The following is a 25180-nucleotide window of genomic DNA, read 5'->3' as shown; positions in this document are numbered from 1 at the left end:
GGAGATGGCATTTCTTCAGCACACCAGCCCTGGGAAGCCTGATGGCATCTCATTTTTCTTCTGCCTCTGCTCATGGAGGAGATATTTAGAGAATTGAAAGGACAGCTTTTTCACATGGACGTGTTCAGGTGTTACAGAGTGTTTTATGAGAGTTTAGATTCAAATGTTAGTGGGAAATGCAGTGGAAAGCTGCACTGTGCACATTAAGTGCCACACGTGATCTCAGTGACTGGGACATGTTGAAGAGACTCTCCCAAGGAAAAGTCAGCAGAAAGAGAGACTCATTATTTTGGTTGATGCTCTAGTGTAGTGTTTAGACCACTAAACCACTATCTAAATTTTCAGAGTTATCCATTTCTGCATGAAATGTCCCTTGTGCCAGTGCTGCAGTTGCTGCAATTACACATTTATAAACTGGTGAAGCTGGTAGTGTGAAAGTGTTGGAAAATAAAACATCTTATTCTCATTAAAAAATTAGTGTATCCTGGAATTTTAACTTTTTAAAAAGATTTTGTAAGGTGATAAATTATGTAATAACCTAAGAAGGTGCTTTTACATATTCATAACTATAAAATTGATTTAAAGCATCTCACCATATCCCTTCTTATCTTAAAGGCTTTTCCATGTCTTCAGATGGTAAATAAATTTAAAATAGCACATTGAGTTATACATAATACAGGTTTGTACATGAAGTTTATACTCTGGTGCACATGCTGTTGGTGATGAAGATAACAGTAAATTGGAATGTACACCACAGTAATAAACCCATTATTAGTGCTTAAGAAATCTCATAAATTTTCAAATATTGCTTTCTGGTTTGTGAGGGTTTTTTTCTGAAGTTCCAGTTGCACAGACCTAATCAAGATTTAATCAGGAATAGAATATGTCAGGATAGATCTTCTCAGGAACAGAATTTTCAAGCCTATAAGAAATTGGACTCATATGATTGTGAATATTCAAGTATTACTGAACACTTGACATGAAGTACTCCCAGACAAGCAGGACTGAGTCATGCCATCATGATGAGATTTGTAATCACATATATCTAGAGGAATTTGTTCAAGTTCCAGAATTATCCAAGTCATCAAAACCCCTGAGAATAACACATCCCTGTCAGTAGTCTGTAGGCTTTCCAGTAGGTGTCTAAATTGCTTTTGTCTCTTAATGATGCAGCCCTTTTGAAATGTAACTATTCTTGGGAAGTTCCTCATTCTTCTGCATGCTGGAAATAAGAGCACAGTATTTACTTTCCAACCAGCAGCTCCCTGAGTGCTCTCATGGTCTCTCTGTCACAATGACATATGGCACCACTGTGACATTAAAATGAAGGATACACTGATGGAGACTGCTGAGAGGAATGGGGAGATGAGAAGCAGATGTGCTCAAGGGCACACTGTGGGGAGAGCAGCCTCATCTCCACTCTGCTCTGTGCAACAAAAATAGAATAGTGGAGGGGGAAAAGACTGGTTTGGTTTGATTTGTTTTTTGGGGTTTTTTTTTCCTTTTTACATTAAGAGAAATCTAGAAGCTTAGGATGAAAAATGAAAGACCAAAAGTTTTTAAAAGTTCGTGCATAATGCAGAGAAGTTGGTAATTTCCTCTTTGGAATGTCATGGTGTGCTCCATTGTCCCTTACTAGGAGAAAAGTGTCACATTGTCACAGCTACTTAAGAAATGCCATTACCTGAGAGGTGTCAGTGTTTAGCAGTGAATAATACCCATTTTTCACATGCTGCATGTCACTGTATCAAATATCCAGTGTCTCAGTATCCTGGTGCCACTAACTCTCAAATTGTTCCCTTCCCCAGTTATTTAGATAAACAATTAATGTATTTTTTGCTTTTCCAGGTAATTCACAATACAGCTGTTCCCAATGCCCTGGCTGTTGATTGGATTGGGAAGAATCTCTATTGGTCTGATACTGAAAAGAGAATTATTGAGGTGTCTAAACTCAATGGCTTGTACCCAACTGTCCTTGTGAGCAAGAGAGTGAAGTTTCCCAGAGATCTGTCCTTAGATCCTCAAGCTGGGTATGAAGCAGCCAATTTTCAGTGCTTCCTATTTAATCCTGACTTGATATTAAAATAATTTTTATTCAAAAATATAGGCAGGAAATGATACGTAGTTGTTTGGGCTTTTTTGGGTTTTTGGGGGATTTTTTTGGGTTTTTTTTTTTTTTTTCTGGAGGGGTGGTTTTTTGTTTTTTGTTTTTTTTTTTTTTTTTAAATCTAATATTTAGTGACAGGAGAAAGCTGTTGTGTTGGCCTGGACTCTACCTAAACAAAGAAAAGCAGCATTTTTCCTAGCATAAAAATATAACCTATCTAGTTTACTAGTTTCGAGATAAAAGCTAATTTCTACTTTTTCTTAGAACTAGAATTTAATTTGCTTGTAACTGCACCCTTTTCTTTCCTGTACAATTTGGGAGGGAGGATGCAGACCTTTGTTTAATATTTTTAAGATATGAATACATGGGATCTTTCTGTGGTTTCCTGGGCATCCCTGAGCGTGCAATACAAAGTTAGTACAAAGTCCCAGTCTTTCAGGAAGGTTTAGATATATAAATAAATAGGCATAATAAACTTACTGGATTTCTTCTTGGCGTGTATAGCTTTCCAAAGCTATTTTTACATTTTTATTGATAAACATAAGCCTTTGTTCATTTATTTTAATATTGAATTTTACTGGGAAAAGAAACGTCAATTCAGAGCTGTAGTTACTTGTAACTTTGGGGGTTTTTTCTCCCAAATGAGAAATGCTTAGTGAATTATCCTGCTGATGCCATGCAGTTTGTTTCCAAAGAAAACATTTTGTGTTGGAGAGAGTGGAGCAAGTTCCCTCTCTGCTGCTTGTGTGGAGCAGGCTTGGTGCCAGCTTTTTGCACCTGTGTGTTTTAGGATACCTGTAGCTGTTCTTAGAGCCACCATTTCCTTCTGCACACAAATTTTGTTCCAGGTGGTTATTAAGAACATGAGCTGCATCTGGATTTTGGAGAGCCTGTCCAAAGCCTGTAGAGCAGAATCAGCTCCCCAGCTGGAAAGATCTGTCCTGAGGCTCTGAGTAATGGCACACAACAGCAGCCACGTGCACCCCTGTACTAAATAATGGGATTTTTCTTTCTTTATGGCAAACATGCTCTGCATTGTGGTTGAATAGCACGTTGTGGGGAAAATTGCTGCTCAGCTTTCTGACAGTCTTTGTCAGTGTTTCACCCATTTTTAATCCCTTTGTGCAAGAAACTGTTTTAATGTTTTGGAACTAGTACTTCATGAAACAGTTCATGTGCTGCTAACAGCAAAAATGTTTGTAATATGTGTAAAAAAAGTAGATGTAATACCATATTTCTGATAAATTTAGTAGTGATGTCATTTATACATGATGTGAGATTCACAAAGTCCAGTTTGGGTGGTGCTTCAAATTCTAAGGCATCAAGACTAAACCATTTAAACACACATTTTACTGGTCCATAATCAATTTAATAAAATCACACCTAGCATGAGGATTCCTATTCAAACCCTTTACATTCAGCACACCTATTCACAGACAGGTCTAGAAAAACACAAAGATTCATCTGGAAGGTGGAAATATTGTAGAGTAATTACTGATTCATTCTTGAGATCAGCTAAAAAAATTAAGCATTGAGTCATAGAATGGTTTGGTTTAGAAGAGACATAAAAATCATCCAGTTTCAAACCCCCAAGATGGGCAGGGATACCATTCACTATCCCAGGTTGCTCAAAGCCCCATCCAACACTTCCAGGGATCCAGGGGCAGCCAGAGCTGCTCTGGTCCATTATTGAAGTTTCCAGCTGCTGTGTTTTTGTTGCAGGTACTTGTACTGGATCGATTGCTGTGAGTCCCCACACATTGGCCGTGTTGGGATGGATGGATCCAGGCAAACTGTGGTTATAGAAACACAGATATCCAGACCTATGGCTCTCACCATAGACTACGTCAACCACAGACTCTACTGGGCTGATGAAAATCACATTGAGTTTTCTGACATGGATGGATCTCACAGACATAAAGGTTAGTTAGCATTTCAGTTGTGTTTTCTTTTTCTTATAGTAATGTAAAAACTTTTCTTTAAAACCTTTTACTAACCTCTTTTGAGATGAATTTTTTTTTTCCTTTTATCAATATTTTAAAATCTGCTTTTCATTTTTGTTCTTTGTTACAGATAGGAATAGATTTTAAATGTGCACAAACACACAGTTTCCCACAAATTATGTGTTTGTGGGGGAAAATGTCAAATAGAAAAAGAAACTCTAGAAACAGACTCAGCAATTTGAGGCAGTCCTGTCAATTTTATGGTCTGGCTTATATAGACATGTTCTTGATTAAGTTACAAAGTGAGTGAAACTTGCTGTTAAAAGTAGAAGGGATAGATCCTCTGTACTGTGTCAGAATAGGGCTAAAATCAGACTTTTCTCCCATCTCAGAAAGCCTGGAAAAGCCATTAGTTTGCTCAACATGAGACCAGTATTTCAAATGTAATTTGGGGCTTTCCTGGTAGATGGGTGAAATAATAACTTTTGAAATACTCATGCAATGAACTAATCTTTATCCCTGTGTTTTCCTTCTCATCTGACAGATAATTAAAAAGCTTGTGTCTTTTATCTATGAAGTATTAAAGAAAAAAAAAAATTCTACACTATGATGAATAGTTCTCATATTCCAAAATGTGTAATTAAAGATCTTTCATTTTAATTTAAATATATGAAATAGTATCAGTCTACTAAGTTTTTGTTGATATTTTATTTGAGATGAAATTGTTACCTGAGCTCCTTCCATAAGCTTTACCCAAATATCAACACTGCTGCACTGCTGGAAAAACTTCATGGATTTGGACTTTTTTAGGCTTTTATCTTGCATTAGGTGCCTCCAGATCTTCTCCAAACCACAACTGATGAAATAACTATTATATTTTCAGATCAAAGCTTTACCACAAAATAAAAAAAGAAAAAAAAATCAAAACAAGTTTTCTGGTCCTTGTATTCATGACTTGTAAGTTATAAATTATGAATAAATCAATAGCAGTTGTTTGAGATGGTAGCTTGGAGACATTCTAGCAGTAGCTATGAGAGCTGTAAACATTCCCATTAATGTCAGCATCATGTCCATGGTTTTTTTGGGATGAGCACCCCTCAGTTGTAACCTGTTCACCTAAGCAGCTGCCCTAGTTTGGAGGACAGGTGTCTGCTGAGAAAGGCAGGAGCCTCTCTTTGAAATGGAGAATGTAAACCCCCTCCCTCCAAATTATTATAATTTTGAAATCAAGGGGCTTTCAGGCAAAAATATGGGAATTAGGAATAACAGTTCTCTACTAGGGAAATTAAAATAGAAATACAGTACTACAAAGAACAAACCCCAAACCCTGACAAAGTCAGAGTACAACCTGACACCCTGTCAGGCAGGGTGTTGGCAGCAGTCCCATTCCATGGTGGCTGCATCCTCCTGCAGTGACAGATGTGGCTCAGTTGGAGCAGTGCTCCTGTACAAGGTGCAGGTTCCCTCCGGAGCTCCAGTGGTGATGTGGAGAAATCCGGTTTTCCTCTGGAGTCCAGTGGAGAAAGGGGCTCCCTTAGTGTCTCAAAACCTCTGTTTTTATCTTGGTAAGAAATGTTGGGCTCTTCCCCCTGGCTGGAGCAACTCCCAATGGGATGCAGTAATTTTATCAGTCCCACAGTGGGACTCAATGGCCATGAGCAGAAAATGACTGGCTGGAGGAAGGATGGGTTGTGAAAAGATAAAGAACATTGCCCTGCCTGGTTTCAGCGGATGGCCCATTAGCAGAATATCTGCAGTTGAGATAAGGATCACTGCCCCCACCCTCAACAGATGGTGATAGAACAGATACCTTTTATCACACTCTGGATTGTAACCCAAGACAGCAGCACTCGCTGGATTCCTGCTGACAGTCTGTTCTTCTCACAGGGGAAGCGAAGTTCCCTGCTCCTCTTGATGTCATTTTCTGTGCTGCTGTCCTGCTATTTCCATTCTCATAAAATTATCCACTTGCTCTTCCTTCTGGATCTTTCAAAGGAAAGAAGTAAATAATAACCCGTGGATCTCAGCCCTAAACTGACAGCAGTGGTCAAACCTTTCACAGCCTTCCCTTTTAGCCTGAGAGTTTCAGGATTTTCTTTCCCCAAAAATGTCCTCCTCTCACTACACTCAGGAGATAGCTGCAAAATTCCAGTCAGACCACCTTTGGTGTCCATTGCCTTGGTCTCCAGCCTGTGGGGCTCTCCTGCTCAATTGAGTAAAATCAGTTTCAGCTGCTTTATATCTGCTCAGTTAATGTTTTCTCCTGAGGATACCTGATCCTGGAGAAGAAGGAAAAATTGTCACAATGCCACAGCAAATTTATCCAAATTAGGTACCAGTGAAGTATCTGAGGCAAGCTCCAAAAGCAATAGTGACTTTGTATAAAGCTGCTATCAGGTTGTTTTTGGGGACATTTCTCTTTGAAGTCCAGATGGTGTATAAATATTCAAGCCATAAGTGAGTTTTGGGAGAAAGATCTTGAGGTATTTAAATGATGTGAAAACAAGATTTTCTCCTTAGCCAATTGTCATAGAGGTTAAAAGAGACCTCATGGATCCCCTAGTCCAACCTTTTCTGGGAAAAGCATGGTCTAGATGACCCCCAGCCATGTCCAGCTGCACCTTAGAAGTGTCCAGTCCACCATTTCCTTGGGAACATACTCCAATGGCTCAGTGTTCTCATAGTGAGAATTTTCCTCTTGTCTCCATTTGGGATCTTCCCAAGAGTAACCTGTTCCCATCACCCCTCACTTTTCCATATAAAAAGGGAGTCTCCTTTCCTTTGCAGCCCTCTGGAAAGGCTGGAATGTGGTGATGAGGTTTCTCCTCTTTTCTCAGGAGTGAACAAACCCAGTTCTCTCACCTTTGCTCTCATGGCAGCTTCCCAAGCCTTGGATGATCTTTGTGTCCCTTGTCTGGCTCCTCTCCCACCTGCCCACACCTAACGCCACTTGTCACTTTCTGTTGTCAGGAGTGTCACTCAAAACATCATTATCAAATCACAATGAAGTTGTAGGAAAGTTTCTGTGGATTTAACAAAAGAGTGATAGAATTCTTGGTGTCTAAAACAGATGAAACAACCCCGTGGGTGCTCCTACAGGAGCTTGGATAGTTTTGCAGAGTTCACACATAATGATCAATATGACTTTAGTCACAGTCTTTTTCTCTTTCTCCCTGCTTTTTCCTGGAACAACCAACCTCAAAAAATTTAAATTTATTCGTGATTCAGCACAAGACTAGAACTATTTTGGAAGATGAAATTTAACCATTGTAAAATAATTGTTTTAATAGGGGAAACTCAGGGAAGTTCAGTGTTTGGAGCTGTGATTCCCTTTCTCTTTCTGATGTCTGTAATCCATGCTGATAAGGACTTAAATGAGAAAGATTAAGTTTTATCTCTTGTGATAATTGTGTTTCTTGCAGGCATATTTTTCACATGGATTTCATGGTCTGTTTTCCTTTGTCATTTTGACATTTTGGATTGTCTAAGTTAACTAAGGGGGAGATGTTTGAGTTTGCTCTTATCTTTTGTGTTTTCAAATGGAGAAGGATAAAGGCACAGGTACAGCGACCACAAAATCCATTCTCATGGAGGAGAGGAAAAAATTGGAATGGGAATGCTGTGACTGATGCAATCTGAATTAATGGCACACTAAGCGTTTTCTCACCTGTTTCTGTCACCTCTGAGGATAAGGCTGGCTTGCTCTGAGGATTTTTCCTGAGACTATGATTTTTGGATGTTAAATTGTCTGTTACAAAATGTGCCAGAAAATGCCACTGAGATTTCAAAAGACCCAGAAAGTAAGAGACTTGTCAGAATTAGTGGATTTCATACAATTAAGAGATGGTATGAGGCAATGCGCAATATTCTGTGCTCCACATCAGATAATTTAGGATAAACACAAGCTTGAGCTAATTATTGACATGCTGTGTGTTAAATCAAGGGGTGTTTATTACATGCAATGAGAGTGTACTTATATTTAGACCTTGGTGTCAGCATTTTTTCAGTATGGGCTTATAATTTTTTTTGTTGTTTCTGATGAACCTTAAAGCTTTTTGAGAAGAACATCTACTGCTTTTCTCTGTGAAGTTCCTCTGCATTTCAATAGAGAATTCTTTTTTTTTACAATTGCCAAGAGAGTCCTAGTAAGAATTTTGGAAACATGCTAACTAGGCCAGAAATCTTAGAGTATTTGGGAGCTCTTCTTGGCACTGGGGGCAGCGATGACCTTGCTGAGCTGTTTGAAGTTTAATGCTTGGTTATATAAACTGTCTTTAGAGCTTAGCCAATTCAGCACTGCAGCATTCACAAATGTTACACACTGTAAATGATTAAGCAAGTATTGAAGCACTAATCTGCCTAAGCACTAAGCTGGTTTACTTATGTGAGCTTTCAAAAAAAATAAAAAATTTAAGAATTTGTCAGACTTAGCTGCTTTCTGTTCCCACCACCCAGAGGAGATGCACACTTCACAGTTCCCTGGGTATCTGCTTGCTCCATGCAGGTTTTCCCAACCTTCAGAGCTCCTGAATCCCAGAGGTGCCTACATTCCCCCATTTCCCTTTGAAGATGAATATTTCATATAATGAAATTATAAAGCAGAAACATGACAGTCCAGTTTAGGAAGTGCAGAAACTTCTCTAAATTAGGCCTTAAACTGTGTCAAGTTGATGCTTTATACCGTAAAAACAAAAAGTTGGGCACTTCATCCCTTCATCTGACAGGGGCATGGAAATTAAGCTACTATTATTATTATTATTATTATTATTATTATTATTATTATTATTATTATTATTATTATTAAATTCATTCTTTAGCTGTAATATAGTTAACAGAGAATAACTTTTCTGGAGTATCTCAATTTGAAAAAACACCCTGTTCTTGAGACAGCTTCTACCTGAATGTTTGCAGTTCTCAGAACAGAAGAGCATATATGCAAGTTTTGAAGTAAAAAGTGCAAGAGGTTTGGAAATTATAACCATTTTAATTTTTAGTGGCTGTAATTTCAAAAGTTGCTTGTACTAAGGAGTTTGTAGGTAGAAAATGAGTATTTGTGTCTAATTTTGGACTCTGCCACCAGAGTTTATAAGAGAGTATATAAAATTTTTCATAAAATTGTCCAAATATAGAAGTTATCCAGAAGATTATAGAAACCAATTCTTTCCAGATTTATAATGGAAACGTAGATTCAATTGCTGGACTTAATCTGTATAGTCCATAAATTTTTTTTTTTTTCTGTTCATTGAGTTTGACAGGTTTAGGTTTTTAAACAAAGTGTCAATTTCATAAAAGTAATAATGGTTATAAAATATCTCATATATAGAATTTAAAATATTTTAATGTAATATACTTAAATTTAATTATATCTGTCAAAACTACATACTTTGTCACAAGCTTAATAGAGATAATCTTATTGTCATTATTCATTATTAATTTTATGGACTAAGCACTTCAAATTCTTATCAAAGGGAACAAGCATCAGGAGTAAGTAGTACAAGAAATAAAAAAGTATTGACTGTATCTCAGAGAGGCTCCAAGTTGAATGCAAAATGAGGTAGAAACAGCTACAAGGGAGTTCACTTGGAAAGTGGACAGTGAGGGCCAGTAATTGCTGCAGAAGAGAGCAATCTCCACCTTTATTTGGTTTTGTAGGTTTAATTGCTATTTTCTCATTAAGTGTTGCTCTTCCTTGCTGCAATTTGTCTTTGGAGGGTTTGTAATCCTTCCTAGGAGATTACCACTGGTTCCATTTAGATCAAGATGTCAGTAGGCTTTTTATTTCTGTTTTATTGCAGTTCAGAAAATCAAGTTTCAGAGGGTGGAATTCAAAATAGTGTAGCCTGTGTTTTCAGGTTTGGTCAGCCATGTAAATTTTCTGTGCTTGGGTGCCAAAATTCTTAAACAGAAACTGCTCTAATGCCACAGGGAGCTAGCAAGTCATTTAAATTGCTGCTTAACAACAATTAATTACCTTTAGCAATTGCTTCCCAGCTCCGGCACTCTAGCTGGGTGAAGCTTTGGGAAGAGCCTGACAGGAACTCTTCACCCCCTCTGCTTTTGCAGATTTTGCACGAGGGCAGGGCAAGGTTGCAGTCCCTTGTTTTGGAAAGGGAAGGGACACATCTCTTGGAAGTGGTCAACTGTCTTCTGGACAAGATAGGACACTGATAATTCTGTTTGTTTGTTGCTTTTTGGGGTTTTTTGGTGTTTTTTGTTGTGATTATTTTTTTTCCTCTTAGAAGGGAATCAACATTTGTCCTTTAAAGGACACGTTTTCTTGGTACATTGATTTTACCACCTGCCAGTGAGATCTTTTTTATTATTATTCATGTCATTGTATTTTCTTTTACTTTTAGAAAAACTTGTGTTTCAATAAGAGCCAAGGGAGCTGCACTTCACTTCTGTATGGCTTCTCCATAAGCAGATTTTGTATTTCAGGAATCCTAGATGGAATGATTTTCATTCCTGAAATCAAATGAACGTTTTTTTTATGCTTAAGTAAATGTGCTCAGAAAATATAAGGGAAGCAGAGTTCACTTCTCAGAGAAAAGTAAACATTTGTATCACAAATATGACTTACAGCCTATGAATTTATATTCTTGGATCAAGATTCATGCAAAATGCAGGAGAGAGACAAAGATATATTTTAAGTCTGTCATGTTTCTCATGTGTCTACATAATCATGTTCTCTCCTGTGGCTCTTCTCTTAAGTTCATGCAGCACTTTATCTTCCTTTATGATGTTATATATTGTCATTTTTATTTGTCTTCAAGTATCTGATAATTTTTATTTCCCACCACTTCTGATCTGTTGCATGCCTCCTTGTTTTTCCCTTTTATTACCTGCCTGTGTTTTTTCTTCAGCTTTCTGCATTTCTGCATTCCTTCCCCTTTCTGCCTCCTCTTTCTTGCCCCTTTTCTCATCTACTTGTGTGCTCAAGCACTGTTTGGGATTAGCATTCAGTGTCAGAAAATCCATGATTTATGGATAAAATGAGACACCACAAGAAAATCAGAGTTGGCAGCAGGTGTTAAAAGAGGAGGAATTGCAAGGAACTTGCCCAGCTCTGGGAGGAGGAGGATGTGGTGGAGAAATGAATTACGAAAGTAAAAATTTAGCTTTAACAGAACATATTCCTTTCTTACTAATAAGTTTGCAATGTGTTAAAATGTTTTGAAATAGGTGATGCAGAGGAAACAGAGGTGCTTTGTTATGACTAACCTGCCTTTACTTAAAATTTTCATTAAAATTGTCTGGTTTTGCAGCGCTTGCTAAAGTAAGAGGAGCAATGAGTCTTCCTCTCCTATTTAAAACTAATTCACACCACAGAGATTGCTGTAGGGTTAATAATTAGTATTGCACCACTTAACTACTGTGTGTCATTTATGATGAGATTGATCAGCCAAAGCTTTTTTGGAGTTCAAGGAAAGAGTGGAAAGAAAGAAAGTGGGTGTTTCTACTACTTCATACATTTCTAGAAAATCAATATTCACTGCCTGAAATTTTGGAAGATGTGAAACACTGATGTCCTCAAAGGCAAAGAGCATGAGAGATTTTAATGCTCCACTAGATAATCAGTTGTAAAAATGACCTCAGTTTCTGTTCACAGTTGATGGGAACTGTAAATTCTACAACCTCTTACACATCTACAGTTCTGATGTTTCCTTGCTTATAAGGAAAAGAAAAATTGCATTCAGCTATGATAGAACTATTTCTTAAAATGTAAAGTAAGTCAGAATTGGTTGCCATTCAATGCCTCTTTTCAGAAAACTCTCTGACTTTAGAGGCTTATCTTCTACAAGAAAACACATTGAGTTTTATGGTCTGCTCTGAAGAAATTTTATACGTTTTTTTGTAATGTAATTATTATTATTTCTTCTTTTATAAGAATTTTGTATTTTTGTGTTCAGTGTAGAATTTTTGTAAGAAATATTTTTCCAGTGATTCCATACTCATGTTCAATTTTACTTCAAGTGGATTTTCATTTGCATATTTTCATACTATATATTGCTTTCTTAATTGATTTTTTAATAACTTTCTCTGCATTTCACAATAGAATACACTTAGCTTTTACAGCTTTAAATGGTGCAAGTTTGTGTTGTTTGTGACCTAATGAAAAGTTAATGCAGAAGCCCATTAAAATTAGAGTGACTCACAAATAAAAATTGTGACAGGAAAAAGGAAAAACTGCAACCTGAGTCTGTGAGTGTTAAGCCATTGACAGTTTCATCTTTACACCTATAAATGGTCATAATAGGAAACCCAGTTTTTAGAAACAAATTTATTTTCTTCTTTTGAGGAGCATAAAAAGGACAGAGTCTAGTATTTCTTGCATTGTTCATGATAAGGTGGGTTTAGTTTTAAGAAGCTTGAAAGAGTCAGGCTTTTAAACTTGGTGCTTGCAGAACTTTATTTATTTATTTAATAAGAGAAAATTGTATTTGAGTCAATGACCAGTTTTCTTATGTTCAGTGTTCTAACTGTAATATTTAATATTCTGAGCCACGCTCTTAACTTGGCTTCCCTGTTAGTGCAGTGATGAGACAATTCAGGCAGTGTGTGGTAATCTCCTGAATCTTCTTTAGCTCATGAATATAAAGCTTCATCTGGATTCTGATGTATGTCTGAGGCAATGAGGGCAGGATAAATTGTCTGCCCACCCACAAACATCCACAAAACCAAAAAGTAAGCATTTATTCATATATCTATGCTTAGGATATGGGCTTTGCTTCCTGGGTATCCAAAATCAGGATGACTATTTGGTGTATTTTTCATTGGCAGGGAATAATTAAGATGATGAAATCGAAATTATTTTTCCTACGTAAATCTCTTCATGTACATTAAGGTGTTAATACACCCTTTTATTCAGATTCTTATTTTAACTTTGATCAGAAAGAAAGAAAACAGAACAAAACAGGACATTTTTTGTGTTTATAGAGACTGGTGTGGGGCCTTTGACATCTTTAATTTGATGCTAAAAGTAGAAGCAAGGGTCGTAATTTATATGAAGCAATATTGTCTCAGAACTGCAGTAAACATAAAATAATTGGTTTTATGAAAGGCTTTGGGGCCTCATTCAGGGTGGCAGTTTCTGATGTCCCATCCTGCTTCTGTCAGCCTGGTATGTATTTCTCAATGGAAACATTACACAATGGGACTGTACAAATCACAGAAATTATAACAGCTTTCCTTGCACTGTACGTGCATGGAACTGTGGCAAAGTTGCCTCTGTAATGGATGCCAAAACTGAGATTTCTTTGGACTTTGAATTCTGGGAAATGCTATGAAACTCTTTCAAAAATATCACATTGTTATTTCAGTGTGATATATGTGGTTCATGGAGAAATATAAGAATGGAAAATAATTTCAGGCCTAAGCAGCAAGGTCTCCTTGACCAGAGGGCAACATGCCCTGCACTGGAGTTCAGTGCTGGGAGGACAATTGGATAGAAAATTGAATTTCCTAAGTTGTTGTTCCATATACTCAGTATCAGCCATCAGATCTCAGTCAGCTATGAAATGTTCCAACAGGAATTTGAGATTTGCCAATTCTATGTCAGCACTTTCCAGGTAAGAAGATGCAGAAAGCAAGGTAAAGGTGTTAAGGATGTGCTGGTTAAATGTGACAGTCAGCTGCTCTGATCTGCCTTTTCAGTAATTAGAGTGATTCATCAACAAAAGATTATCATTTATAAATTAATTATTGTGGTCAGATACTCTCCTGTGACATTTATGATAACTACTTTGATGAAGAGAGAAAAAAAAGTGGCATTCAGTTCCTGTTTACCAAGAACAAATACTTCAGGATTAAGGAGTGTACAGCAGGATAAGGAATGCTCCAAAGCTTTTTCTCCCTTTTATCCTTCCATCTTTTTCCAAATGTTGTTGGCTCATAATTTTGTGATATGGTAGATATGGTCTAGCATCATCCTCACTGTTTATTTTTTTATATTGTGTGGTTGGTGATGATGGAAATGGTCAATAATCTATTCTACTGCAATGGTTATTTAAATGACAATTTTTAAAAATTTTTCCTATCCCTCATGTTAATATATTTTGATGAAATAAAATGCTATTAATTGTATGAAAGGATATTCAACACAGAGCATCAGGAAATGTATATATTATGTTCTGGATGTTTTCTAATAACTTTAATTCCAGTAAAAGAGCCAATTCATATTGCTTATGCAAAGAGTAGGGAAAGTTATATTTGTTGCTTATCATTTTAAAGTTTGACATGTCTTTAGTTTAAAATCTGGAGGTTGTTCTTTTAACTGAAATTCTCCTTTCCTTAACACTGACTGGACCAACAAATTCTAACCAAGCAGGGCTTGTCCTCCATCCCCCTTCATTGCAGCTGGTAATAAAGGACCCTCTGGTGCTGGTGTGTTGTCATCATAATTATTCTCAGGACATTCCACAACAGTTCCTCTGTCAGCCCATGCAGAGAGAATGGGGAATGGGAATATTCCCCCACGGGGAATATTTTAGCTGGCAGTTTCCCAAGGGTGAGCATTAACCTGAGCATCTCTCCTTCCAGTCCCTAACCAAGACATCCCAGGGGTGATTGCACTGACGTTGTTTGAAGACTTCATCTACTGGACAGATGGGAAAACCAAATCCCTCAGCCGTGCCCACAAAACCTCTGGCTCAGAGAGGCTCTCCCTGATCAACTCCTGGCACACCATCACAGACATCCAGGTGTATCATTCTTACAGGCAGCCCGATGGTAATTATTCTGTCTCTGCTTTCCAAGCAGCTCATTGATGTATTTCACTCAGCAACCACGTGCTAAATGCATGCTCATTTATCTGCAATGATTTTTTTCTGTTTCTGCTCTGTTTCAAATTGTGCAAGTTTTCAAGTTATCATTTTTAAACATTCATCTGTGATTAGTGTTTTAAGTATTAAATACATTTAATTTAATAGGGGTATTAAATGCATCTAACAAAACTTTTCAGTAGAGAGATAATTTATATGTTTAAAAATTAACCCAAATTCTGACTGAAGTACAGAACTGTTCAGTTGCTGCTACCATTTTTTAAGAGGGGAACGGTGTGTTATGAAAACTTTTAACCTGGTTCTTTGAGAAGAGTTAATATTGCAGAAGAATACTGCTGGACTGAGAGAATATCAGAGAATGTGAGCGGTGTGATTGTGTCTTATCTGGTGAGATACCCCTGGTGAATTGTAACTGAATGCTATTTGGCAATTGACCTAGAGGAGTAATATTTTCTCTCATCATTAAAAAAAAAAAAGAAAATTAAAAAATAGAGCTTTTTTTTCATCCTCTCATTCTTTCAGTATTGAACTTACAGCCATGGTAATGATTCATTTTTGCATACAGCAGAGACTAGCTTAAAGGCAAAAGGAAGAGTTTGCCTCCACGGGTTTTGGATTTCAGACATTGTATTGTAACGACAGTACATGGAACTTTCCATGCAATTTCCTTCCTCCAGAAACCAGATCCCCCAAAGTGTGAGGCTCTGATGCACCTCCCCTGTTCTGTCCACAGTGTCCAGACACGTGTGCACGCTGAACAACGGTGGCTGCAGCCACCTGTGCCTGCTGGCCCCTGGCAAGCTGCACTCGTGTGCCTGCCCCACCAACTTCTACCTGGCCGCGGATAACAGGACGTGCCTGTCCAACTGCACCGCCAGCCAGGTACGACTGCTGCTCTGCTCTGCTCTGCCTGCTCTGCTCTGCCCTGCTCTGCTCTGCTCTGCTCCAGACAGGAGCCTGCACCCAGCAATGGGCAGCTCCACAGGGCTGCACCCCAAGGTCTCCAGGGTGGTAGTGGGAAACAGGTTTGCAAGGTTTTTTCTCCGGAGAATGCAAGGCTCGTTCACTTTTAAATGTTGGTGTGCCCGCCAGCCACCAGGACAAAACCCATAAAAACATCCTTGAAGAAACATTTGTCTGAAAGATCTAAATACAAATTTGTATAACAACAGTTTGGGATGCACGAATGAATTTTTGCATTAAAAAAAGAAAACAAGCTCAGTTCAGTTAGATTCGAAAATTATAGGTAAAACCTATAACAGGTAAAATAAAAAAACATTTAATTAATTAAAACACTAAACTCTATTCCATATTATTTAAAATAAACATTTATTATTATTTTTTTAATAAGTAAAACATAGTGATTTCTTATAAAAGAACCTCTTTGATAAAAGTCTTTGGGCTGTTCTAGGCAGACAATTAATAGGTTGATTGTTTTAGTACATATGGCTTTTAAAATATTTCTAGTAGTCTGGTTTTCTAGTAGTTCTTTTTTATTTGAGTTGTGCTAATGACCTTTTACAATATTCTATATAGTGATGCATGATAATGATTTCCAGCATTAAGGATAATGGTTTTACTCCTAATTCTTAGAAAGCAGTGGCCATCTTAATAAGAGGTACAGTTTCACTCAAATAATAATCTTATGTAAGAGAAAATAAAAATCTTATTCAAGAGACCTGCCAACTGCCTTTCTCTGTTTCCTTAAGATGTATATCACTTTTAAAATTGGGAATTTCCTACCAATTTTCTCCCATATTTTGTTCCTCAAATTTGGCTTAAATAGAAAAAAAGGCATTTAAAAAAAAATCTGTGAGTGACCTTAGAAGTTTATTCCACAGTGAATTTATATACTAACAGTTGGCTGAAGGGCTTCATCCCAATCTAATTAATTCAGTGGTAGTATGAATTCAAGAAATAGCATCACATCTTGGATACGTAAGGAGCAATATTTTACAACTTGTGGATTCCACAGAGTGCAGAGCAGAATTATGTAAAAAAGGCAGCTTCAGACAGGAAATTAGAGGTTGACATTGGTTATTCATCTCTTTTTTTCCAGGTTTGCAATCTGTTTATTGTTTGATAATTCATCAGTCTGATGGTGTCAGATGCAGAGAGTGGCAAAATTTTGTTTCTCCTTAAGATTTTTAGATGATGCTGTCAAATTAGAGCTGCTCCTATGATGTCACCATTTTTGACAGCACAGCCACCATTGGCTGTTTCTAATGGAAAGGAGTTTGATGGTTCATGAACTGATCTTGCCTGTCCAGACAATCCTGTGATGGCTCATCTGGCATGAGAAATTGTTTAGTACAAATCCCATTAGACTGTTGAACAGCAAAACTCCATCCATTTAAGACTTATATGACCCTGATCCCTGATTTTTCAGGGTTTTGTCTCCTCAGTTTAGAAGGGAATGCAAGTATTTTCATAACAACATCTAAGACTTAGTACCTATTTCCTGAAAATATGGTCTGTGTGGGGCTGTGACACCTGCCCTTCAGCCCAGCCTGTGACACAGCAAGTCCCTCCAGGTGGTGCAGGAATGATGCAACTCCAGCTGTAGGTTCCATAACACAAATGACTTTGAAATCCTAACATTTCTTGGCAGAAAAGATAGACTGAGCTAAGGCACCAATTTAATATGCCATTTAAATACAGCTTTATTGAATTATCAATGATTTTTAAAATGTGAAGAAAAAGCTGCCCAGTGACAGAAAATGAAATGTCTTACCCTTCTAAACCTTTTGGATTCCTACTTTTTTGTGTTCATAGAGACACCGGGTAGGAAAATCAACATTTCTGAAAAGCTGATTGATAATCTACCCAGACTTTTCTCCCTGACCTGAGCCACATAATGTACTCAGTTTTTAGGTTTAGCCCTAGAAAATTACATCAATTTGTTACATCAATTTGTTTTGTTTGCCTTCCTCTTTCAGTCAGAACAAAGGTACAGTCACCTTAGTAGAGAGTAAATGCCCAGCCTTCTTACAAAGGATTATTCATTTTTTTCTACAGATGTTTTATCCTTTTAAAAGTCTGGAAGGCTTTATATTTGGTTTGTTCATTTAATTCAAGCAATGTAAGCAATACTGTACACAAAACCGCACATTAAGGCTCTTTTCTGTCTGGAAAAATGATGTTGTCTGCTTCAACAGTCTACAAAACCTGAGAATTGAAGTGTTTGCTTTGAATAAGACCTTCAAGAATGAAATCACAGAATGCAGCAAAAGGCAATGAGCAGTTTGTGTTGGGGCATTGTAATCCAGCATAAAACAGTCATTGAAACTACTGTGATTTTTATCACTTTGGCAACCTCAGTGCCAAACACCTTCAAATTTAAAAAAAAAATCACCAAAAAAACCCGCAAAAAAACCCAAACCAAACCAAAAACCCCCAATATTTAAAATACAAGTTTTGTACAATTGACAGCCAGAAATTATCAATGCAACTGCACCTCAAGCAACGAAGCTAATTTTCATAAACTGCGTTATTCCTGCTTATATATAAGTAAGCAAATAAATAAAAAAATGTTAACACCAAAGCTTTTCCTCTTGCTTCATTGCAGTTCCGTTGCAAAACCGACAAGTGCATCCCGTTCTGGTGGAAGTGTGACACAGTGGACGACTGCGGGGACGGCTCCGACGAGCCCGCCGAGTGCCGTGAGTGCGCGCTGCCTCTGGGGCCAGCTGTGCCACGGGGCCAAATGAAAAACTTATAAAATAAGTCTAGCAACAGGATTTTTATGGATACTTTTGTGTACAGCACTCTTTCATGTTCCTTGGTCTCTGAGTCTTATAAAGAAAATCATACATATTTTTCATCTTTCAAATCTTTACTTCATCCCGGTTATGTTGTTGCTAAAGATTTTAATTTTGAAACTGTGCTCTGAGGTTGTGGAATTCTTTGCAAAATTCAATACAAAATTCTGACAGGTTTATTTGGGGTTTTTCCCTGTGTAATAAAAATGCGGGATTCTAATCCCATTTGCTTGTGTTTTGTTGCGATTATAGAAGTTTAGATACATATTATTTACTGCAGTTTTCTGCAGCAATATTCCCCCTGTGATCCTTGCTTTCTCCTCCCTTATATTTGAAAAAAATGTTCTATGTGTTCTGCAATCTTCTGGTTAATTAACAGTTAATTTGATTTTTTTGTATTGAAATCTCTCACCCTAATTTTTAAAATTTTATTATTAGTTCTCTTTTTCTGCTGCAGAGGCCTCTGAAGCAAATTTTAACACATGATCATTCTACATAAGTTTTTATTTTAAGCTACTCTATGTTTGTATATAATATTACTACAGAGGTACATAATTGCTCATTACCTCTAATGACAGTGGCTGGAGAAGGAGTAATGTTAGGTCTTTCTTGGGAAATAGAATTACAGTGAGATGGGGAGATTCTTAAAAGCAGACTCAAACTCGAGCATTTAGATCTGCAATTGCAGGTCTCTGTTGAGCTTTTGGTAATCCTCAGCCTGCAGGGGGTTCTCACTCTGTGTCATCAGCACTCTAACTAGAGATGCACAAATTAAAGATATCCTGCTTTGAAATTAGTCTTGCAATCATATGTGTACCTTGTAATTGCTAATATATACTCAGATTGTGATTATTCAGGAAATACAAGTTTATAGGTATTTTTGATTAGTCCACAGGGTAAGAACAGCCATAGTGGGACTTTAACCATTCCTCTGGCAGTATTCATAAGCAGTTTTGTCTTTTCCCAGCGGAATTCAGATGTCAGCCAGGACGTTTCCAGTGTGGCACTGGGCTTTGTGCTCTTCCAGCCTTTATCTGCGATGGAGAGAACGACTGTGGGGACAATTCTGATGAACTGAACTGTGGTAGGTGCTTGTGTACACTGCAGGCTTCAGAAACAGGCCAAGCTGGTTTAAATGTCATGTTTCACACTCTGTCAGCACACAGCATTTTCCTTCATCTACCTTTGAAGTTTTGAATCTTTTCAACTTTTGATCATTGTAACTTATCTTTATTTTCTTTTCATTTACAGACACACACGTGTGTCTGTCAGGGCAATTCAAGTGCACCAAGAACCAGAAGTGTATCCCAATAAACCTGAGATGCAATGGCCAGGATGACTGTGGTGATGAAGAAGATGAAAGAGACTGTCGTAAGTTATGCTTAGAGAATTTTACTCTGTGGCTGATTTTAAACAGGGAACTGGAGGAAAACTCTGGAAATGTCTTCTATCTAAAACAATTTGAGAACGTGCAAGCAGTTAATTCACAGGACTGTGTGCAATGTTTCATATACAAAAGAGAAAACTAAAATGCCATTTATTAACTCAAAACGTAAAGTCATTGCAAAGAAGAAAGGGGCTATAAACAATTTCAGCATTTAATTGGGGTTTTGACTAAGGTTGAAGCACATATTTGACTCTTTACCACCTCACAAATGACTCATCTTCCTGAGGCTTTCATCTGCCATGCCTTGCAGCAATGCATTTCAATGGAAAAAGATGTTTTTCAGAATCTTTTGTTGGAAATGCTGTAGATCCAAAGCTCCTTCTACATCCCTTTTCTTTCATTGATTTTTTTTAACCTTTTCTGTTCCCCTTTCTCTGGGGATTTCTTTAACTTATCTATGTAACTGGATTTCCATTTGCTCAGCTTTAGTGCAACTTACTAGTCATACATTTTTTTTTACTTTACATTTCTTAGATATAAGTGAAGAAAATATTTTCAGTTTTATAATAGAAATTTGTTGAATAAGTTTGTGTCTTTTGATCATTTTGTACCAAAGATGATGGGGCTACCTTGAAATGCAGCTCTGTCTTTTACTCATTTCACTGCTCACATCTGCTCTGGCCTGAGCTGCTTGTTCTGGATCCGCCTTCTCAAGGTTTGCACATGCTGCATGTCTGCCAAGAACAAATCCTTCTCCAGGGGAAGAGGGATTGCTAAGGATAGAAAGGCTTTGTTGATGGTCATGTTTATTGGCTGTCTTCCAAACTGCTCAGGAGAGATGTAAATACAAGTTTTGCAGAAAACATCTTATGTTGGTTTGCACATTGGGTATCTTTAAAAACTGATTTAGAGGATCAGGTAAACTCCTGTGGAAGATAAGGGAGATTATTTTTTTTCATTGGGAAGAACTGCTCATGGTATATGGAAGGTTCCCAAAAACCTTGAGGTGTAGCTGGCAGAAGTTAAATCAGAGCAGCAGAGTCTACAGCCCAGGGACTGTGAGTTCACATTGCCTTGGGCTCCTGGCCCAGGACAAGTAACAGGTGAGACTCCCTCACTCCAATGTCACCAGTCTGGGATCCATAAAACCATAAAATCCCCCCCCACTTTTTTTTTTCTTTTTTTTTTTTTTTTTTTCCTGCTCTGCCACCATTGCTTTGCTTACCAGGTGACGTTTTCAAAGTCATTTCATACTGAAAGCTTTCCTTCTGTAAAATGAAAGTCATTGTACAGGTCTTTCTTGTAAAGCACTGTGAAAACTCCTGGTGATGTGGCCTAGCTGAGGATCAGAATTATTTGTTGCAGCACAGTTAGGAACACACCCAAATCTATGGAAATGTGACACTGAAAGCAGTAGCAGAAACCAACTTTTAGCAAACCTAAAATTTTTCCTCTTGCCAAACCAGAGAAACAAGAATGATAATATCAGGGAGCAAATTGCTTTTCAGCAGGGGTAGGAAAGTTTTTTAAAAGCACTACAGAATTCCTTCATTTGGGAAAATCTTATGAAAGGTTTCCTGTTTTCCCCCCTATGGTGAATTCAGTTTAAAATTATTTGGAGTACATATACTGATCTCTAAAGAACATCTAGAATCACGTGTGTGCACTGAGGATCTGTTTTTTTTTTAAATGCCTTTTTTAAATGGATTCCATTTTTGATCAAAACATCCAGAGCTGCCTTAGTCTTATAAACTGACTCAGAATTTATACCTGGCATTTTAGAAAGTTAAGGAAAGAACTTGTCTGATTTTTGCTAAAGTGATTTGATTCTATCAGTGGTAAGTCTATTTGCTGTTAGAAGACTATCACAATAGGCACTTTGTTTATTCTATTTGTTTTACCTTAATGTTTATATAAAACAATATGTAAGAAAATGACTAAACTATAAACAGTATAAACTGAATCCTTTTTTCTTACAGGTAAATTATGCTAGAGATACCCAGTTTCTGATTCTTGTATCCTCAATATTATTTTTTCTTTAAAATACATATTTAGAATATCAGCAGAAATTTCTAATTTTGATCTGGAATTCTTTTGTTTAAAGCTGAAAACAGTTGTTCTCCAGACCACTTCCAGTGTAAAACAACCAAACATTGCATTTCCAAGCTGTGGGTGTGTGATGAAGACCCAGACTGTGCAGATGGGTCAGATGAAGCAAACTGTGGTGAGTATATTAAGTAGTTTTCAATCTGTTGCTGCGGCTCAACATTTTTTTTAGCAAAAGGAAATAATCATCTCAGTTTTTATGTCCTCTTTCAGTGTTTGATAATACCTATCTAGAACTTCTCTGGCTCATCCAGTTCATACTGAATGGCAGTCTTTGTATGAGCAGTTCATAAAATTCCTATTGTACCACTTCTTTATTGGCAGGAGCTGCAAATGAGGCTCTCATTTGGCATTCAGAATCAGAGAAGTGGCACAGAATGTAGTGACTGTCATAGGATGCAGTGACATTCTTTATTTTTCTGTCAGTGTTATCCAGTTTCTGTCAGTTCAAACCTGCACTTTATTGCTGCTGAAGTTCATAAATAGTGAAAATACAATAATTTGCAAGTCCTGGTAGTTAAGACTGATGGTATAGAAAGGTTCAGAGCAGTTTCTAACTTGACATGGCCAGCTTCTCTCTGTGAGCTCCAGGGAGTTAGGAGTCAGCTCTTATTGTTGTAATTAGAGAAAATAATAAATTCTGCCTGGGAAATGGATCACAGACAATCAGAGGCAGAGTAAGTGGGTCAGAACTGCTGGAAAATCCCTGAAGATGGATGTCAATGACAAACACACACTAACCATGTGCAGAAACACTTGTGAAGCTTTCAAGACTGGTCTATAAAGGAAAATACAGAAAAAATGTTCTGAGGTGGAAGAGAGCAAGAGAAATATGGGACATTTAGAGCTCTCACCATTACTCATCCACATATCAGTGAATGGTTTGATGAAACACCTGTGTCTGGACAGGTTTATCTCTGGGACAACAGAGTAACAAAACTACAGGCTACAGTCAAGGACAAAGCACTGAGCTGCTTCTCCATGGATGTGTTTCAAATAATTGACACATGAGCATAAATAAAAATGCTGAAAGTGGCAAATATGCCTGGAAAGATGAACTTTCTCAACATGAAAATCCAAGACCATCATTTGAATTGCCAGGATGGGGAAAATAATTACTCCTATCAACTGGTGAGAAGTTTACAGTCCAAGGAATCATTTGTCTGGAAGAAACAGAGAATGCAAAGGAGATGAAAATTTATATCCATTCCTGGGCTGTTATTGAAGCAGCCCTGCCCTGCTCACCTTCTGATTTATGTCACAGCTACTTTCTCCTCCTCCATTCCACATCACCTGGATCTCCAACATGCTGTGGCTTTCCAATTGGAACAGCATTCAAAGCTTCCAACTTATGGATTCACATTTTGGCCAACCTGTGAACACCCAACTAATGTGGCAAAAATGGTCATAAAATAATTCCTCTAGTAACATCCTCAAGTCACATTTTTTTTTAAGATAAAAAGGAATAAAAATGATAATAAATTGGAAATATTGTGTTTAAAGTGAATAATTCACTCTGAGCCATCATTTTACAATAGAAAGAATAAAAATTACTCTAATGACTAAAAGGATAGAGAAGCAACTTGTACAGTCCCAAATAACAAGTTATTTAAACCACAACATACACAGCTGGAGGTGCTGGCTCATGTCTGAGACTCATCTTGACCTTTGTCCCGTCTCTGTCAGTGACTGTCTAGGGAGGAATATGTGAGCCAACTTCCCTGGGATACCTTTCCATCCTCTAACAACCTGAGAATCAGAGATATTGTCAGTCAAATATGTCTCTGTATACAATAACTCATCAGAGATTTCACTCTACTTTGAGAAGTTTTCACAACATGCTGCAGTGAGGTGTTCCACAGCTTAACCACACACTTCCCTGACAAAACACCCACATCTTTATTTTTAATCTCCTGGCTGCATACTCTGCTCTTGGATTTTGTGTTGGAGGAGACAGAATAGTTTATCCATAGTCACAATTTCTGTGCCAAACTCGGCTGAGTACACATGGAACAGCTAAGCCTTGACAACAACGGGGTGTGTTTAAACACATTTTGAAGTTTTCCATATTTTTAGTATTTGAAATATGGTTAAATGACCTTACAACAGCAGTAGTTTCAACACAGTTTGGTCTCCTGCATTTGTTTTTCAAGTTAAAGATTGTTATTTTTATGGACAAAGTTTGATAGAATTAAATTAAATTAAAGCTGCAGACTGAGTATAAAAAGAATCTACATATGTTGATGTAACACTAATTTGTTATTGTTTGGAGTTCATTTCCAAAATGCCTGCAATGCAAAACTTGTGTAAAATAATCTGTTTTTCCTTGGGTGCTGCACAGCCATATGTATTTTGCTTAGTCAACTTCTGCTGCTGTGTGTTATTGGAGATATTACACTGAATGCATTTGCTGGAAGCAGTGTAAGTGTGTTTAGTCTTCTGTGGTTGCTTTCCAGTTCAGAATGCTGAGGTAGAATCAGGAAATGTGGGTTTCTTTAGGAGCATTTGGTGTTTCTCAGAGAACAGGAGGTAGAGTTAATTAGTGCTAACTGTCCAGGCAATTAAAGAAAGCCATTAGATTATGCTAATCCTTGCTCACAACTTTGATGCTTTACATCAAAATGGATCAGTTTGAGTTAGAATCTGAACAAAGCTGTGTGTGGTCTTGGAAAGCAATTTTATAATATCCTTTAAAGGTTATGTGTGTTTCAGGTCTTTATTTTCCTGATGTGTCAACATTGGCATGACTGCTTTCTGCTTTCTCAATTTTTAAATATTAATTTTATTTTTAGCTGTGAGAGTAATAAATTAGTCTTTTTTTTCTGATGATAAATAATATTTTCTTTGAGGCACTTGAAGGGTGCATTACAGGAACTTAAACTCCCTTCAACAGGCTTAAAATTTCCTGTACCCAGCATGGGTGACAGCCTGCCAAGCCCTAGGACAGCCAGCTGATCCTGGATCAAAGGCAAATTCCTTTTGTTTTTGGATTTTAACCCACTCAGACACACACACACACAAATGCACACACATGAAAATCTAGGGGTTTAAAATCCCCAAAGAACAATGTATACAATAAGTGATTTCATTCACTG

General features: G+C 37.4%; 1 protein-coding gene across 1 annotated transcript in view; it reads left to right on the top strand.

Annotated features, from left to right (window-relative positions):
• LRP1B (LDL receptor related protein 1B) overlaps positions 1-25180 on the top strand; it is a 470895-nt gene that overhangs the window by 375494 nt on the left and 70221 nt on the right. Inside the window, exons 58-65 of the mRNA XM_042779456.1 lie at positions 1849-2030; positions 3830-4029; positions 14590-14778; positions 15565-15713; positions 18400-18493; positions 19560-19676; positions 19844-19963; positions 22084-22203. Coding sequence (XP_042635390.1) covers positions 1849-2030; positions 3830-4029; positions 14590-14778; positions 15565-15713; positions 18400-18493; positions 19560-19676; positions 19844-19963; positions 22084-22203 — 1171 coding nt within the window. The remainder of the gene's footprint in view (positions 1-1848; positions 2031-3829; positions 4030-14589; positions 14779-15564; positions 15714-18399; positions 18494-19559; positions 19677-19843; positions 19964-22083; positions 22204-25180) is intronic.

The sequence above is a fragment of the Catharus ustulatus genome, chromosome 7 (genome assembly GCF_009819885.2).
Source record: "Catharus ustulatus isolate bCatUst1 chromosome 7, bCatUst1.pri.v2, whole genome shotgun sequence".
In the NCBI taxonomy this organism is placed as follows: domain Eukaryota; kingdom Metazoa; phylum Chordata; class Aves; order Passeriformes; family Turdidae; genus Catharus; species Catharus ustulatus.
The sequence above is the reverse complement of the archived record's forward strand: the minus strand, read 5'-3'. Positions and strand labels throughout refer to the sequence as shown.